The following is a 16,974-nucleotide window of genomic DNA, read 5'->3' as shown; positions in this document are numbered from 1 at the left end:
CTGGGGACAGGATATCCACGCCCTCTCTGGAGGAAGATACCATCATCCTAGTCCACAACCCCTCAGACCAGATGTTCCAATGCAATGACCCATATACAGTCAAAGAGAACCAGGAATTCCTGGGAGCCAGATGTCACAAGAGAAAACAAACCCACAAAGCAAGACACTAGAAACAGACACGAAGAGACTTCAGAAACAGCCATCGTCTGTAAAACTCTGCTTAAATCAATAAAGGAAAGCTTGAGGATCTCTGTAGAGAAACAGGAAACTATGAAATGTGACCCACCTAGACAGCATATTAAAAAGCAGAGACATTACTTTGTCAACAAAGGTCCATCTAGTCAAGGCTATGGTTTTTCCAGTGGTCATGTATGGATGTGAGAGTTGGACTGTGAAGAAAGCTGAGCCCAGAAGAATTGATGCTTTTGAACTGTGGTGTTGTAGAAGACTCTTGAGGGTCCCTTGGACAGCAAGGAGATCCAACCAGTTCATCCTAAAGGAGATCAGTCCTGAATATTCACTGGAAGGACTGATGCTGAAACTGAAACTCCAGTACTTTGGCCGCCTGATGTGAAGAGCTGACTCATTGGAAAAGACCCTGATGCCGGGAAAGAGTGAAGGCAGGAGGAGGAGGGGACGACAGAGGATGAGATGATTGGATGGCATCACTGACTCGATGGACATGGGTTTGGGTGGCCTTGGGGAGTTGGTGATGGACAGGGAGGCCTGGCGTGCTGCGATTCATGGGGTCGCAAATAGTCGGACACGACTGAGCGACTGAACTGAACTGAACTGATAAAATGTGACAGAGCAAAAAAAGAACCAAATAGAATTTCTAGAAATAAAAAAGCTTCACATTTAAAACTCACTGGAGGTAGCAAGAGATGCATCCTAATGCTATTCTATCCCATTCTTTGAAGGATGGTTGACCCCATGACAGCCTTAACAGCCCACAAGGGGTCAGAACCTGGATCTGAAGAACACACGCTGCTCTGGAGCATCCCAGCAGAGACTTGATGCCCGAAGTGATCCCTCCCTGCTCCCGATTCCTCTTTATCTTTCTTGGAAACTTGCTACTAGAACTTGTCAAATTTGTCTTTTTCTCTTACACAGATCCTCCCTTAGAGCCTTGCCCATAATACATAACATATAATGCTTGTTGATCCCACTCATGGGCATATTTAGGAGAAAACTCTAATTCAGAAAGATATACACACCCCAACGTTCACAGCAGCATTATTTACAACAGCCAAGACACAGAATCAGCCTAAATGTCCATCTGCACATGAATGGCTAAAGAAGGTGTGGTATATAGACACGATGGAGTATTAGTCAGCAATGTGAAAGAAGGCCGTTTACAGCAACCTGGATGGACTTAGAGATTATCATATTAAGTCTGAAAGAGAAATACAAATACCATATGATATCACATACGCAGAATCTAAAAAAGTGATATAAATGAACTTATTTATATAACAGGAAGAGATCCACAGATACAGAAAGCAAACTTACAGTTACCAAAAGGGGTCAGTGAAGGTAGTGAGGGCTGGGGTGGGAGGAGAGACGAACTAGGAGACTGGGATTAACACACACACACTGCTATACCCAAAAACAGACAGATAACAAGGATCTACTGTAACAGCACAGGGACCTATATTAATAGCTTGCAATAATCTATAATGGAAAAGAATCTGAAAAAGAATATATATACATACACATAGTGTATAGTGTTGGTCGCTCAGTCGTGTCTGACTCTGCGACGCCATGGACTTTTTAGCCCATCAAGCTCCTCTGTCCACTGACTTCTCCAGGCAAGAAAACTGGAGTGGGTTGCCATGTCCTTCTCCAGGGGATCTTCCCCACACAGGGTCAAACCCAGGTCTTCTGCATTGTAGGCAGATTCTTTGCAGTCTGAGCCACCAGGGAAACCCATACATACACATATATATATGTGTGTGTGTATATATATAACTGAATCACTTTGTTATACATCTGAAACTACCACAACATTGTAAACTAACTATACATAAATTTTTTTAATGGCTTAAAAAACAGAGGAGAAAAGCAAGTAAAAAAAAAATGCTTATTGAATGAATAAATGATTTGAGCCCACTAAAATGTTTGTGGGAGACTTCCCTGGTGGTCCAGAGAAGGAAATGGCACCCCACTCCAGTACTCTTGCCTGGAAAATCCCATGGACGGAGGAGCCTGGTAGGCTTCAGTCCACAGGGTCGCAAAGAGTCGGACACGACTGAGCGACTTCACTCTCACTTTCCCTGGTGGTCCAGTGGTTAAGAATCTGACTGCCAATGCAGGGGACACAGGTTCGATTCCTGGTCCGGGAAGATTATATATGCCACGGGGCAACTAAGCCCGTGCACCACCACTACTGAGCCCTCGAGCCGCAATTAACAAAGCCCACGTGCCCGAGAGCCTGTGCTCGCAACTAGAGAGTAGCCCCCACTGACCACAACTAGAGAAAGCCCGTACACAGCAACGAAGACCCTGCACAGCCAAAAGTAAAATGAATAAATAAATGCATGCTTGAGGTTCACCCCTGCACACACCTCCCTGCTGTCACACTGCTTCGCTCTTTGCCCAGAGGTGGCCCTGCCCAAATCCAGGAACAGCCAGAACCTTCCTTTTCGCCAGAGTGCAGGGCAGAAGGGAGGAGAGAAGGAAAGGTGTAAGGGCAGGGGGAACTGGGCCCACACAGGAGCAGCAGCATCAAAGGCCAAGGAAAAGTTGAGCTCCGGGGGGTTTCCTACAGTAAGAACTGTGTGCTTGGGCATGGACCAGGGGTGCCAGGCACAGGGCTGGTGAGGCTGCAGACAAGAGGATATTCATTTATTAAATAAAATCAACTGACATTCCCAGAAACTGACTGCTGTTGTTTAGTCACTCAGTCGTGTCCGATTTTTTGCAACCCCATGAACTGCAGCACACCGGGCTTCCCTGTCCTTCACCATCTCCCAGAACTTGCTCAAACTCATGTCCATTGAGTTGGTGATGCCACCCAACCATCTCATCCTCTGTCGTCCCCTTCTCCTCCTGACTATGGTATGTAATACTCCAAAAACTACTGCGTAGAATCATCCAGAGGAGTTGGGAGATTTAAAAAAAAAACACAAACTCTCAGGTCCCCCATAGACCTGGGCAGTGGGTGAAGCCTAGAGAAATACATTTTTAAAGGCACACCCCATCCGGACCCCCAATCCCAAGCGGTTCTTCTGTTCAACCAAGGTTGAAAAGCACTAGCAGGGGATTCGAGACGAGAACAGAGCACAGGGAATAAAGTTACGCAGCCAGTTATGCATAAGCTCTGTATAAATCATGTAAACACCTGTTTCTAATCTTTAACATTTAGACTCATCTTACAGAACATTGAAGACTCCACTGTGGTTACAGAAGAGAATGCAAAGCTTATTCAGCCTTAACGATGTGCAACTTAAAGGGTGCGTGGCTGGTAGAAGGTGTACACCAGGCAGAGCACTGAAGGAGCTGACGGGATGAGAAATAAAGATGTGACCGCGATACTCGGGTCTATAAAGGTGGCACTGGAGACTCTACACCAGCGACAGGATGCTGCTGGGGTGGGGGAGGGGAGAGAGTGGAGGGACGGGCCAAGTGAGCGAAACTCTCCTGGAATAAGCACATTCGGTGAACTGGGGGAGCAAGCAGAGAAATGATGCAAAGGGTGAATGGGTTTGCCTTCTCTGGTTCCACTGCTGGGGGAGGCACTGAACGGGACCACCCCAGCAGGGAGCAAATTTGCAGTCTGGATCAGAACCCACTCAGACGTCCCTTCCCTTGCACTCAGCAATTTCACCACTGGTCCTTCATTGAATAACCACCACCACCACCTTCATTCCTACAGCACAGGCACATCTGTACAAAGCGACGAGAGGACTTCCCTGGTGGCCCAGAGGTTAGGAATCCGCGTGCCAACGCAGGGGACGCAGGTTCGACCCCTGGTCTGGGAAGATTCCACATGCCGTGGGGCAACAGAGCCTGTGTGCCACAACCACCGAAGCCTGGGCTCCCCAGAGCCTCTGTTCCCCAACAAGAGAAGCCACCACGACGAGAGCCCCCGTGTCGCCACTGGAGAAAAGTCCGTGTGCAGCAACAAGATCCAGCGCAGCCAAAAATAAATAAACACACCTCAGTTTTAAAAAACGTGACGAGAGGCAAGGGTCTTGCAGCAACACTGTTGAGAATGATAAAGACTGGAAACAGGCCATGGCCCATTGAAGCGGACTGGTTAAATAAATTACAATGGAGCCATGTGAGGGACAGCTGTGGCGCAGTGGCAGGGGAGGGTCAGAAATCCAGGCTGCAACCTGGGTAAACCCTGGAGCAATTAGGCTAAGTGAGACATGCCAGTCCCCAAAGAACAAATACTGTATGATTCTACTCATGTGAAGTACTTAGACTAATCAGATTCATAGAGACAGGAAGTCGGATGGTGGGGTGGGGGGAATGGGGTGTGAATGGGGAGTTATTATTTAATGGATATAGAGCTTCATTTTACCAAAGGAAAGCAGTTCTGTGGATGGACGGTGGTGACAGCTGATGAGAGTGCTTAATGTCATTGACCTGTACACCCATACATTTTTTTTTTTTTTTTGGCCAGGCGGTGCAACTTGCAGGATCTTAGTTTCCTGACCAAGTATCGAACAGGGGCCCTCAGCAATAAAAGCACAGAGTCCTAACCACTGAACTACCACAGAATTCCCACGACCTGTACACTTTGTCAACAAAGGTCCAAATAGTCAAAGCTATAGTCTTTTCAGTAGTCACGTACAAATGTGAGTTGGACCATAAAGAAGGTTGAGTGCCGAAGAACTGATGCTTTCGAATTGTGGTGCCAGAGAAGACTTGTAAAAGTCTCTTGGACTGCAAGGAGATCAAACCAGTCAATCCTAAAGGAAATCAACCCTGAATATTCATTGGAAGGACTGATGCTGAAGCTACTGCTCCAATGATATGGCCACCTGATGTGAAGAGCCGCCTCACAGGAAAAGACCCTGATGCTGGGAAAGATTGAAGGCAGGAGGAGAAGGGGACGACAGAGGTTCACATGGTTTGATCCCATCACCAACTAAATGGACATGAGACTGAGCAAACTCCAGGAGATGGTGAAGGACAGGAAGTCTGGTGTGCTGTAGTCCATGGGGTCACAGAATCAGACACAACTTAGTGACTGAACAGTACAATACACGATACACTTAAAAATGAATATGATGGTAAAGTTTGTGTAGCTATTCACCACAATTAAAAAATAAATATTTTTGAAATGCTTAAAATTAGATCATCTGTAGGAACAGTTTTCACAGTTGTCCAGGAATACGGATACAAATGAGTTTTTAAAAGAAAAAAAAAAGGGAAAGAGAGTTCAAGATCTCTATGTACCAATATAGAAAGGTCTCCAGTAGGATCTATCCACAGCAAGACTCACAAAGCAAAAAGAGCAAAGACATAGAACTGAGTATATAGAATACCACCCCAGGGACTTCCCTGGTGGTCCAGGGTTTGACTGCAAGGGAAGCGGTTTTGACCCCTGATCCCAGGCTAAGGAACTAGGATACCAATGCCTTGTGGGTATGGCCCCAAAAAACAATGCTATCCCAGCGTGAAAAAGGCGGGGAGTCTAAATATACGTTTGCATTTGCAAGAAGAACCACGGGGAGGACGCAGAAGAAGCTGAAGAAAGTGGTTCCCCAGAGGAACAACAATGGAGATGGGCAAGGGTGTGAGAGCAAGTTCCTGAAGGATGCCTGCACAGTGTTCTGAGGTGTAACCGGATGAGTATATTACCTAGTTAGATTCTCCAGTGGGGCTGTCCCTGGAAATGGGGACAGGAGAGGTGGGGGGGGGGGGGGCACCAGTGCTCTCATCTGGATCCTAAAGTCTGTATTTGTATCCCTTTTATAAAAAGGAAAAAAAGAAAAGATGAAGAATAAAATTCTAAGTACTCCATAAACATATGAAAAGATGTTCCCGTCTCAGTAGTCAGAGGAATGCAAATTAAAACCACAGTGAGATGCCATTTCACACCCAGCTGGCTGGAAGACATTTAAGCGGGACAAAACCAGGATGGGGCTGCAGTAAGGGCACCCACAGTGTGTCGGGGGTGAGTGGGGGTGAGCCCGCACAGCCCCCAAGGAAGGCAGCGGGGGCCAGTCCTAGTGAGACAGAAGAGCTGCCACCCACCGGGGTCAGCCCCCCTCGGAACACACCCGAGAAACCCTTGCCCGCGAGCTCAGGGAGACACGTGTGCACAGGGTGCCCACAGCGGCATTGTTGGCAACTGTCAAAAACTGCGAATGAAGTAAAGGTTCATCACAACAGAACCGAATAAAGGACTGCAGTTGGCTCACCCAGTGGAGTATTACGCAGCAACTGAACAGATGAACTAGAGCCACAGGGATCAATACAGATAAATCCCCACAACAGTGCAGCAGGAAAAAACTGCAGAAAGGTCTGTACGGAAGGCTACCTTTAATATGTGGGGTTGGAAAAATGGGAAAGAATACCCTACATAACTCATGCAAATGTCTCTACATGTTAGTAGCAAAAGCAGGCCCCTGGATGAGGTTTTCTGAGCGTGTCTGCCTCTGGGGAACGGGAAGGGAGAGAAGTCAGGGAAGACACAGCGGGCTTCGGCATAAGATGCCGTCTCTTTAAGAATGAAGAGGACTTTATACATATTTCAATGTCATTCTCCCTTAAAACAAAAAAAAAATTAAATATTTAAAAAAAAAAAGAATGAAGAGGACCTGAAATAACCAGGGCAGAAAGGATTTGAGAGAGCTCAGTCATGGGTACGCTGTCTTCACACGCTCTTTTCAGTAGTTGAAATGGATGTTAATAACAATACAAGTAACAATGAACCGGGCTTGGAAGACAGGGAGGGAGAGCAGAGGCCTGAGGCTGGGGGCGGAGGGCACCCAGTGTGAAGCACAGGAAGTCCCCTCATCTAGGCCCGCCCCAGCACCTGCCCCCCCTGGATGGGGTAGGTGACCTCTACCCTCTTCTTGGGGTTGCCTAGCAGGGATGCGAACGCGGAGCTTCCCAGGGAGACCAGAGGCACGTCATTCTACACTGGGCCTCCAGCGCCAGCCTGGAGGAGGAGAGGGCTGTGGGACGGACCCTGCGCAGACCCGGCCCAGAGGGAGAGCAGGACTCACGGGAGCCATAACCCAAGGCCCTAACCCGAGGCCCCTGCAGCGAAGCGGAGGCCAGGGAGGCCAGGCTGGCGCATGGTGCCCGACACACTGGGGCGCCTGCAGGCTGGGCCTCCCGGGGCCCTGCCAGCTCCAGAAAGAATTCCCTGAGCATGTCGGGGCTTGGGACGGCCCTGGGAGGTACCGGAGCTGAGACCACAAGCAGGGAGCTAACCAGAGGCCGATGGAGGCCGGGCAGGGGCTTCACGGGCTTGGCCGCCCCGCCTGGGGACCTCCAGGGTCGGCGGCAGGGGAAGGGGGAACACGCCGTGTGGGGAGAGAGGGCAAGACGCAACTCCCAGCCAGGGCGAGGCCCCCCAGGCGGCCTCGGGAAACGGCAGGCCGGCCATCCCTGAGAGTTCTAGGCAAGTTCTAGATGCCTGCTGAGGCCCCCACACCCTGGGGGGGTTCTCCCTCCAGGGCTGTTTGCGGGAGAAACACAGAACAGCGAGAGGCCAGGCTCCAGGGTTGGGGGGGACCCTGGTCTCGAAGCTGGAAAGGTCTGTGCCCACGTCTCTCACCCCAGGTTCTCACTCTGGCGAACACCCACCAGCCAGGGTGTCGCACGGACCCCTGTCTCAGAGGGTGGGCTTCTTCTCAGGTCCACACAGGGCCCCAGGGGGTCCAGAGGGTCTCGGCCCGCCTCACCCCGACACCCAGGCCAAGGGCAGCAGGGGCAGGAAGGAAGCTGGAGGCTGAGCCCCCCGGGTGTCTCTGGGGATCACGGGGCAGCCCCCAAGGCTGGGGGGGGGGCCCTGCTCACGGGCTTTGGGACAATAAGGAGGAAGAGAAAGGAGGGGGCGGGAGGAGGGCAAGAAGTCAAAGGAGCACTTGTTCTGCTAAGTAGAGGTTTTGTTGTCAAAAACTGGCCCCAAACTCTGTCTCCGGGAACTCCAGGGCAAGCCTTGGTCCACCACACCCCACTGTCCGTCAGCACCTCCCACCTCGCAGCACAGCTGACTCCACACACGGCCACACCGCCATCTTCTCTTCTCCTGTCGGCCCCGGTCACCCCCACCCGGCTCAGCCCAGCCTCGGGACCCTCACCACGCCATCCAGTCCTAAGTTCTTCCTAAGAACTTGCGCGAAGCCCTCAGCCAGAGCAGAAAAGTGCAAGCTCTCCTCTTTCTGACTCCAGGAAAGTGCAGGTGTGCCCCTGCCCTCACCCTAACTGCCCCCCGCCCCCACTTCAGGACCAGGGCGGTCCGAGCTGCGAGCGGCGTCTCCAAGCAGGTGGCCTGCACAAGCGTGGCCTGCACAAGCACCCTCCGCCTTTATCAAGAGCACGGCCGATAAAGATGAGGAACACAGGCGGTGCTGGTGGGAACCAGGGAGGGGCCCAGGGTCGGGGAAAAGGTGAGGGAGTGTGGCCAGACAGGGCTGGACAAAGAGAACACGTGGCCAGGCATGCCCCGACCTAAGAGCCCACTCAGGCACGCGATGGAAGCAAAACAGCAGATGTGGGTCCCCTGTGGCCCGGGGGGACCCCCTCTGTCTCCTCTGTACTCCAATGGACGGGCAAGGCCCCCCGGCAGACAGCCCAGGAGGCCGCAGGGCCCTCTTGAATCCTGCTCCCTCCATCAACCGCATCCCTCTCGGGACAATCCCAGCTGACCTCTCCCCAAGGAGCAGCCACATGGGCAGACAGACGGCACCGCCCGGCGTGTCGCGGCCCGCTCCCACCCTGCCCACCACACCCAGGATCCGTCTGCCTGCCTCAGCCTCACAGGGAGTCACCACAATGACAGCTTCCCCTGCTGGGCGCAGGGGCAGCAGGGTTTCAGCCCCAGGCCCGCAGGGCAGGCGGAGGAGCCCGCAGACTGCAGGGCACACAGAGCGTGCAGGCGGATGCCCAGAGTCACACAGCAGAGCCAGAGCCCACACCACAAGCCCCCTCGGGCAGGAGTCACCCATGCCGCCTGGGACCGAGGATACAGTCACAACTGGGGCTGGGAGGAGGGAGGAGGGCAGCGGGGGCTCCAGTCCCCACACCAGGCGGCATAGAGCAGGGCTTGCAGCCTGGGCCTCCTCATGGCTGAGCAGGTCCTCAGGAAACACCCAGTCACGCAGAGAGCCTTGCGGGTGGCGGGAAGGTCAGGGGACGACAGGCCCCCATGGCCAGAAGTGGGTGCGCCCCTGAGAAGTACCGTGTGCCTCCACAAAAGTGAAGACAGAGGCCACCCTGACAAGAAGGCATCCTTTGGCCAACGGGGGTTCCACAGACCACACGAGGGCTGTGGGCACCCAGCCTGACCCACCCGCCCAGGACTCGGCGGGGGCTCAGAGGACTCACCTCGGAACTTCTTAGGGGGGTTGTCCAGGTCACCAGCCGCGGGCTCCACCACACAGCGGTCATCCACCAACCTGCGGGATGAGGCAGTGAGTCAGCACAAAGAAGACGCCCGCCTGCCCAGGCGGCCCAGGGCACCAGGAAGGCCTCCAAAGAGACCGCACGAGGGACAGAATGGAAGGCTGGGTTAGCAGATGTAAACTTTTATACATGGAATGGGTGAGCAACAGGCTGTTACTGAGCAGCACGGAGAACTACATTCTGGAATGGAAAAGAATGTAAAACAGAATGCATGCATGTCAAACTGAATCACCTTGCTGTACAGCAGTAGCTAACACATCACTGTATGTCAACTATACTTACACAAAAGAAAGAAACCTCTCCCTCCATCACTGACGATCCCATACCATCAAGTCACCGCCTTTCCGGGCGCCACTGTTAAAAGGCGAGGTCCCCTGGGTGGGGGTGGGGGAGCCCCCACAAAAAGCACAGAGACGCATGGAGTCTGCCACTGCCCTCACCCGCTGGAGCTGCGTCCTGGGGGTCTGCGGCCGGCCTGGGCTGCCACACACTGCCCACGTAACTCCTGTCACGGCCCTCAGACCCCACCCAGACCTGATGGAGGAGGGAGAGAGAAGGGGGACCGAGAGACAGAGCCTCGGAGAGACACAGAGAGACAGAAAAGACAGAGTCAGAAAGACAAACAGGGTAAGAAGCACAGGCAGAGAGACTGAAGCAACCCGGCGAGAAACGCTGATGAGACAGCAGCCTAGGGGGCAGCCTCTGCGTCTCAAAGACAAGACAACAAACCTTCCCAGCCTCCATCAGGCCCATTCCACACCCTCCGCTGTGGTCACCCTGGGCCCGAAATTCCTCCCCTCTATCCTGGCCGGGGTTAATCCTGAGTCTCTGGAGGACACCCACCCACCCATCCATCCATGCCCACATTTAACATTCTTCAACGCCACACAAGCCTCTAACACTATGATGGTGACGATGACGACCCACCATCTCAGAGGCCAGCTCTATTTCAGCACTTCACCACCTCCGCCTCTGAATTCTTACCAACTCACCGCAGGGGGCTAGTCATGAACACTATTTTATAGAGAAGGAAACTGGGTTTGAACACTAATTTGTCTCAAGTCACAGAGCTAATTCCAAAGCCTCCTTCTGCTCCTCCCCTCCTTGGACTGGCCAACAAGGCCTTTTGTGATCTGACCTCCACCCACTCCCTAGCCAGCCTCACAACCTCCCTGCCCTAGCTGTGCTAAAATCTCTGGTTGATCCCAAGGTCCCTGGAGCTCTCACCTCCACAGAGTGGTCCCAGCAGCCGCCCCCGCTCCCCTCCAAGCCCCTCCATTCTTTCATCCCTTTATCTTCAGTTCCTCCTTCCTTGGCCAGTGCCCTCCCGCCTGCCGCATCCCCTACCCACCTAGCCCTGTGTTCCCACAGCGCCGGGTCCTGGCCTCTCCCGCGGCCGTGTCTCCTCTGGGGCTCCTCGCGGTGTCTAGACCATGAGTTCCCTGAGGACAGGAGCCTGGGGTTTCCCCTTAGGAATCACCAGCACGACACAGTCCACAGTAACAATAATGACAGCAAGCAGGATTTTGCTTCTAATGTTTTCATATATTATTTAATTTTCTAAGTCTCCCCTGTTTTTGCAGGAGTTCCTCCATTTTGCAGGAGATACGGAGAGGGCAAATGATCCGGCCGAGGACACACAGCCAGCAAGCAGCAGAGCTGGGCTTTGAAGGCAACAGGTGCAGCCTCAGGAAGGGGAGAGAAGGGCCTGCTGTGAGGACCCACTCAGACCCCTCCCCATTCCCAGCCTCCAGCTCCATCCTCTCTCCTCCACCAGCACTCAGGCCCTTGGTCATCTTGGCCTCGCACGGGTTCAAAGCATGGCTTGTAAATTTACTGATAACTTCCGCCTCCACCTCCTCTGTCCCTCTTCCCTCAAACTCCAGATTCGTAATCTAACCACCCACTCCACGTCTCCACTTGGATGTCCACAGGAATCGCAAATTCAGCACGTTCCCAACGCGGAGCTCCTGCTCTTCTTGATGCCCTCTCTCCATCCAGCTAATCCCTCCTTCCAATTGCCTGGTCCTCTCGCTCACCTCTCACAGCTAACCTGTGAGGAAACGCTGTGGGCTTTATCATTAAAATATGTACGGAATCTGAATCTAAAATATGACAAAAATAAACCTATCTATGCAACAGAAACAGACTCACAGACATAGAGAACAGACACAGACATAGAGACTTGGGGTTGCTGCAGGGGGCGGGGGACGTCAGGGAGGGACGGAGAGACTGGAGTTTGGGAGGAGCAGATGCAAACTATTATACAGAGGAGGGAGAGAGACAAGGTCCTACTGCAGAGCACAGGGAACTACATTCAATATCATGTGATGAAATCACAATGGAAAATAATATATATGTATAAATGAGTCACTTTGCTGTACAGCAGAAGTTAACACAACACTGTAAATCAATTGTACTTCAATAAAAATTTTTTTTATTATGTACAGAATCTGACTTTTCATCACGCCAACACCACTTGGTCCAGGCACCCGGCGGCTCTCACCTGGTATCACTGTCTCCTAACACCCCTCTCACCTCTACAGCCTGTCCTCCACATAGCAGCAAAGGGATTCCTTGAAAAGGTCAGTCAAATGAGGGCAGTGCTCTGCTGGGAACCTCCAAAACCACCCATCTCAGAGGGTAAGGCAAGAACTCACAAGACCCCTTCACCTCTCACACCTCATCTCCTCCCCACCCCACCACCCCCGCCCCTGGCCCACTCTGCTCCAGCCCACCGTCCTCCTCCAGGCTCCTCAAACCTTCCAAGAGACTTGATCTCAGCTCTTCCCTCTGCCTGGCACTCTCTACCCTAGACACCCTCCTAGCTCCACCCCTCGCTCATCTCCTTCAGATCTCAGCTCAGATGACCCGTTCCTGTGGCCAGGCTCCCTCCCTGCCCTTTTGAAAACTGTGGACTGCTCTCTCTCTCACACTTCTCATCTCCTTCAGATCTCAGCTCAGGTGACCCGTTCCTGTGGCCAGGCTCCCTCCCTGCCCTTTTGAAAACTGTGGACTGCTCTCTCTCTCACACTTCTCATCCCCCTGCCCGCCTCACTGTTCTCCACATCACCACTTGGCCTGCTACAGAGTTTATTTGGGGTCCTATTCCTCCCTGACCTGAGATGGAAGGTTCATGAGGACAGGGATGTGTCTGTATTGCTTCCTCCTGTATCCCCAGCACCTGGACCACCTGTCTGGCACGGAGTGGCACACTCGGAATACACACTGAGTGAATTAATCATTTTACTAGCTACTGAGGGAAGCACACGAGAAGCAAAAGATAAGGTCTCTGCCTCAGGGAGTTCAAAACCTCACTGGGAAGACAAGTCACAGACTCAGAAGAGTTCATGATCTAAGGAATACGCATGGGTGCCAACTGATGGTACCAGCTGTGGATTCTGTCCAAGAAAGGGAGAGGTCAGAGCTTGGCCAATCAGAGAAGGTGTGAGAGAAGAGGCAAGAGCTGTGCAGAGCCTTGAATAATTCATAGAATTTCCTGTAAGACATTAGTGAATCAGATTAGCTGGCTGTCTCTTGGCAAAGCCCTGAGAGGAGGGGTTGCAGGATGGTAAGTTTGGGCAGGGGAGGGGAGGAAGTCGGGGCGGGCCTGGGACCTGGCACTGCTGGGGGTACCGGACAGCCAGAGGGCATTATGGAAGTCAGGGCAACCGAGAGAGGCTGGGGTACCCCCACAGCCTCCATCCTGTCCAATGCATAAGGCCCTGTAGAGGCCATCTCCCCAGAGACTCCCAGTCTGAGGAAAACCCATCCTCACCTCAGAAACCCTCCATTCCTCTCCTGGGAACTCTTTGTCTGGGTCACACGTGCAGAAAAAAGGACAAGCAAGTTTGGATGCCTGGCGTGCTTTTCCTAATCCCCCTGGCACAAATGTGCCTGGTCATCATGTGGATGTCCTTCTGTCCCCGCCCACTCTGGCATAGCTTCTGAAGCCCTGCTGTCTCCCACTGAGCCCCTCCCCAGTGCCCAGTGGTTTACAGAGAGCAGAGCACATTTGGGGAGTGCAAGCTGAAGCCTCTTAGAGAAGGGGAGGGGTTGGTCAGGAGCGGAGCTTGGCTTCCAGCAGAGCTGCAAGCAAGGTCAGAAAGGAAAACATCCCAGATCGGCAGCCAAGAGGGGACAGGAATGGTCTGTATGGGCGACCAGAACAGAGAAGCAAGCCATGTGGGCCATGAAATTAAAAAGGCACGGGGCTCCAGGAAGGCATCAGGAAGACGGACAGGGACTTTCAGGACTTCCTCCGGGATCCAACATCCCACTCCCTCCCTTCTCCAAGTGCGGGTCCTGGATGAGCAAAATCAGCACAGCTTGGGAACATTCCGCACCCCTCCCCTGCAGCCTCTGAGGGATGGCACCTCGCCCTCCCCATCATTTCATTTCCCATCTGGAGGGCAGCCCTCCACCAAGCCCGTAGGCAAAGAGGGCAGCCAGCGGCAGGGTGTTTAGGAGGTCCCAAACTGCTCCGCAGCGCGCCCGCGGAAGTCTCCCCTCCGTCCCTCAGAAGCTCCTCCTCAGGACTGAGGCATCCCAAGAAGGTGCTATCGGGGGGGCGGGGAAGGGAGGGGTGTGCCGTGAAGCTATTAACAGATAAGCGGGAAAGCCCTTATCGGACGGGCTGCGGAGAGAAAGACCCGAGACCAGAGGGAGGAACGAGGGCCAGGACTTCCGACAGCTAAGTTTCGATGGAGTGGGAGCCTCAGAGGGCGCGGCCGAGACTTTAGAGCCTCTGGGTAGAGCGAGAGGCGGAGAGGTGGTCGCCGAGCCCCGCGCAGAGGCCCCCTGAAGCCCCGCCCCGGCCCGCCGAGGCCCCCCCTGAAGCCCCGCCCCGATCCGCAGAGGCCCCCTGAAGCCCCACCCCGGTCCACCGAGGCCCCCTGAAGTCCCGCCCCGGCCGGTGAGGCCCCGCCCCGGCCGGTGAGGCCCCGCCTACTCGCGGAGGCCGCAGAGCGCTCCCGGCCAGCCCCGGCCCCGCCCCCGCCGCGGAACGAAACTCGCCTCCCCGCGTGCGGCCGTCGCCCCAACCGCGTCGCGGAGGGAATGCGAGCGCGGCCTCGCCCCAGCCTGCCTCCCACTGCAAGCCGCCGCCAGGACGCTGGGCCCGGGCCAGGCTCGCCCGGGGGCGGCAGGAGGCGGGCGCGAAGAGGTGGGGACGAGCCGCCAGCGCCCGCGCTTTCCTCCCCAGCCAGGGAGCCCGCGAGGGGCGGCCCCGGGGGAGCCCTTCCCACTGGTGGCACCCACATCCCGGCCGTACCCCCCCATTCTCCCTCAAGGTGGGGGCATCTGTGTGGACAGTACTAGTCTGGTCACAGGTGTCCGGCTTCCGATGCGCACCTGGCGCCGTAACCAGAGCCGGGCTCTCCTGGGAGAAGCTGCCCCTCGCTTCCCCGTCCCCTCCCCGCCTGGGCGCCTCCATCCCCGTCCAAGGGCTGGGGAATGGCCTACTCCCGCCCGCGCTCAGCCAGCCCTGTTATCTCTGTCTGCTCCCCCCCGCCCCGCCCCCGCGTCCTGCCACCTCCAAGGCCGGCCGCACCTCCGCTCCTGCGAGTTCCCTGTCCGTCCCCAACAACTAAAGTGGGGGGGGGGGCGCCTCAGCCAAGATCACTTTAGAAGAACCGACGCTCCACTGTGCAGAACACGTTTACTTTATAAATCGTTTTTACACCTAGTACCTCATCCCATTCTTACCACAGTCCAGTAAGGTTCACAGAGTTAAAGGAACCACCTGGTCCACGCAGCTGGTAGCTGATGGCATTTGTACAATCTAGGTCTCCATCCGTCCCACAAAACTTTACTGCGAAGGGATGATATGCTGGGTGTGGTCCCCACCCTCTGGAAGCTCCTGTCCACCATGCTGAGTCCTGTGAGAACAGGAGCTGCGTCCTACACTCTCGCCAACTGAGGACAGTGGGAGACACAAGATGGGTCTGAGCTTGCACCGTGCAGGGCCCAGGAGGGATCAGCAGGGTGGGCAAGGGGAGGGGGTGAGAGGAGAGGGAGGGTCCGGCAGCAAGTCGGTGGGCAGGCCTGCCCTGGACCCTCTGAACAGGAGGTAGTGGACAGTTCTGCTCTAGAAGGATGTGGAGGGCGCTGTCCTGAAAATGCTCCAGGGCCTGCACCCCAAGACCTTGGGAAGGAAGAGAGAAAGGCAGATGCATCCAGGGGCATAGGCCCCATTCTGCCCAGGGTGGACTTTGAGATCAGGTGGAAGCCGTGGAAAAGGTAGTGGGGTGGGTCAGTGCTGCCAGGAAAGATTAGATAAGGAGGAGGAGCTAGAAGTGGTGCAAGTGACTATCAGAGAAGCAGCTGAGGAAAGAGGCCTGCAGACTGGAGAGACCCTCAAGGGTCCCTAGACAGCCCCTCCCTGATCTAGCCTGGGAAAGAGAGGTGCAGGGGGAGACCAAGGAGCTCAGGCCGCACGGTTAAAGGAACAGCCAGTTCCAGACCCCAGATCTCCTGACTCCCCAGCCCAGGGCACTGGCCACCACCCCACAGATCTAGGCCAGACCCACGGTAGGCCATTCCCAAAGCAGGCACTGTCAGAACACTGGGATCGACTGGTGGTGGATGGAGGCCTTGGATTCCCCCTCCCCAAATACTCAGTCACATCCACTGGTGTGGGTGGGGAGGAATGCTGGGCAAGTAACCCAGGTTCACTGGCTGGGATCCCTGGCTCATCAGAGAAAAGCAGTCCACTTCTGCATCTTTGCAGAAAAATACCCATAAACCTGACCTCTACACGTCTTTCTTTACCAAGGATCCACCCGGAGCCACCAAAGGGACCAGAGTATATGGACTTCAAAATAAGCATGGCTCATCCTTTCAGAGAGCTTATGTCTAGAAAGGACAGCAAGCCACATACTCAGGCTCTTGGGAAACCCCAAGAGTCTCCCCAGCAAGGAACAGAGGCAGCAAATGTGATTAAACCTGACCAGACAGAAATAAAGACCCTTGGCCAGGGCACAAGCTTTCAAAGCACTGCCTCTGCCCACAGGCCTGGATTTCTGGCTCTCAGGGGTGGGTAGGCTCTGGCAAGTCCTGGGGTCTCTATTAGGCCAAGGAGAAGAGCGACGGGGAGCAGGAGAGACAAGAGAGCTGAGAAAAGGCACAGAAGACAGGCAACCCTGGGCCACCCAGCCCACCCCCAGGCCTCTCTCCTGCGCTCCATCCAGGGCATGGGCTCTGGGCCCGTCCAACCTGCCTAATAACTGAGGCTGGAGGGGCCTCCGCAGGGGAGCCCCGAGCCCTAGGCCACCCAGCTTCAGACCCTGCGGGGCAGCCCTGATGACTCCACAAAGGGAGACTGTCTATAGCCTCCCCATCAGGGTGAGGAAGAAAGAAATGGGAGCAGGCGCTGCT

At 54.5% G+C, this 16,974-nt stretch overlaps 1 protein-coding gene across 1 annotated transcript in view; it reads right to left on the bottom strand.

The window, feature by feature from the left end:
* The window catches only part of ITPR3 (inositol 1,4,5-trisphosphate receptor type 3), a 67,634-nt gene that overhangs the window by 43,527 nt on the left and 7,133 nt on the right, over nt 1-16,974 (bottom strand). Inside the window, 1 exon segment of the mRNA NM_174370.3 lies at nt 9,520-9,590. Coding sequence (NP_776795.1) covers nt 9,520-9,590 — 71 coding nt within the window.

The sequence above is a fragment of the Bos taurus genome, chromosome 23, assembly GCF_002263795.3.
Source record: "Bos taurus isolate L1 Dominette 01449 registration number 42190680 breed Hereford chromosome 23, ARS-UCD2.0, whole genome shotgun sequence".
NCBI classification, from domain to species: Eukaryota; Metazoa; Chordata; class Mammalia; order Artiodactyla; family Bovidae; genus Bos; species Bos taurus.
Note: the sequence above shows the minus strand (reverse complement) of the source record. Positions and strands in the feature narration are given on the sequence as shown.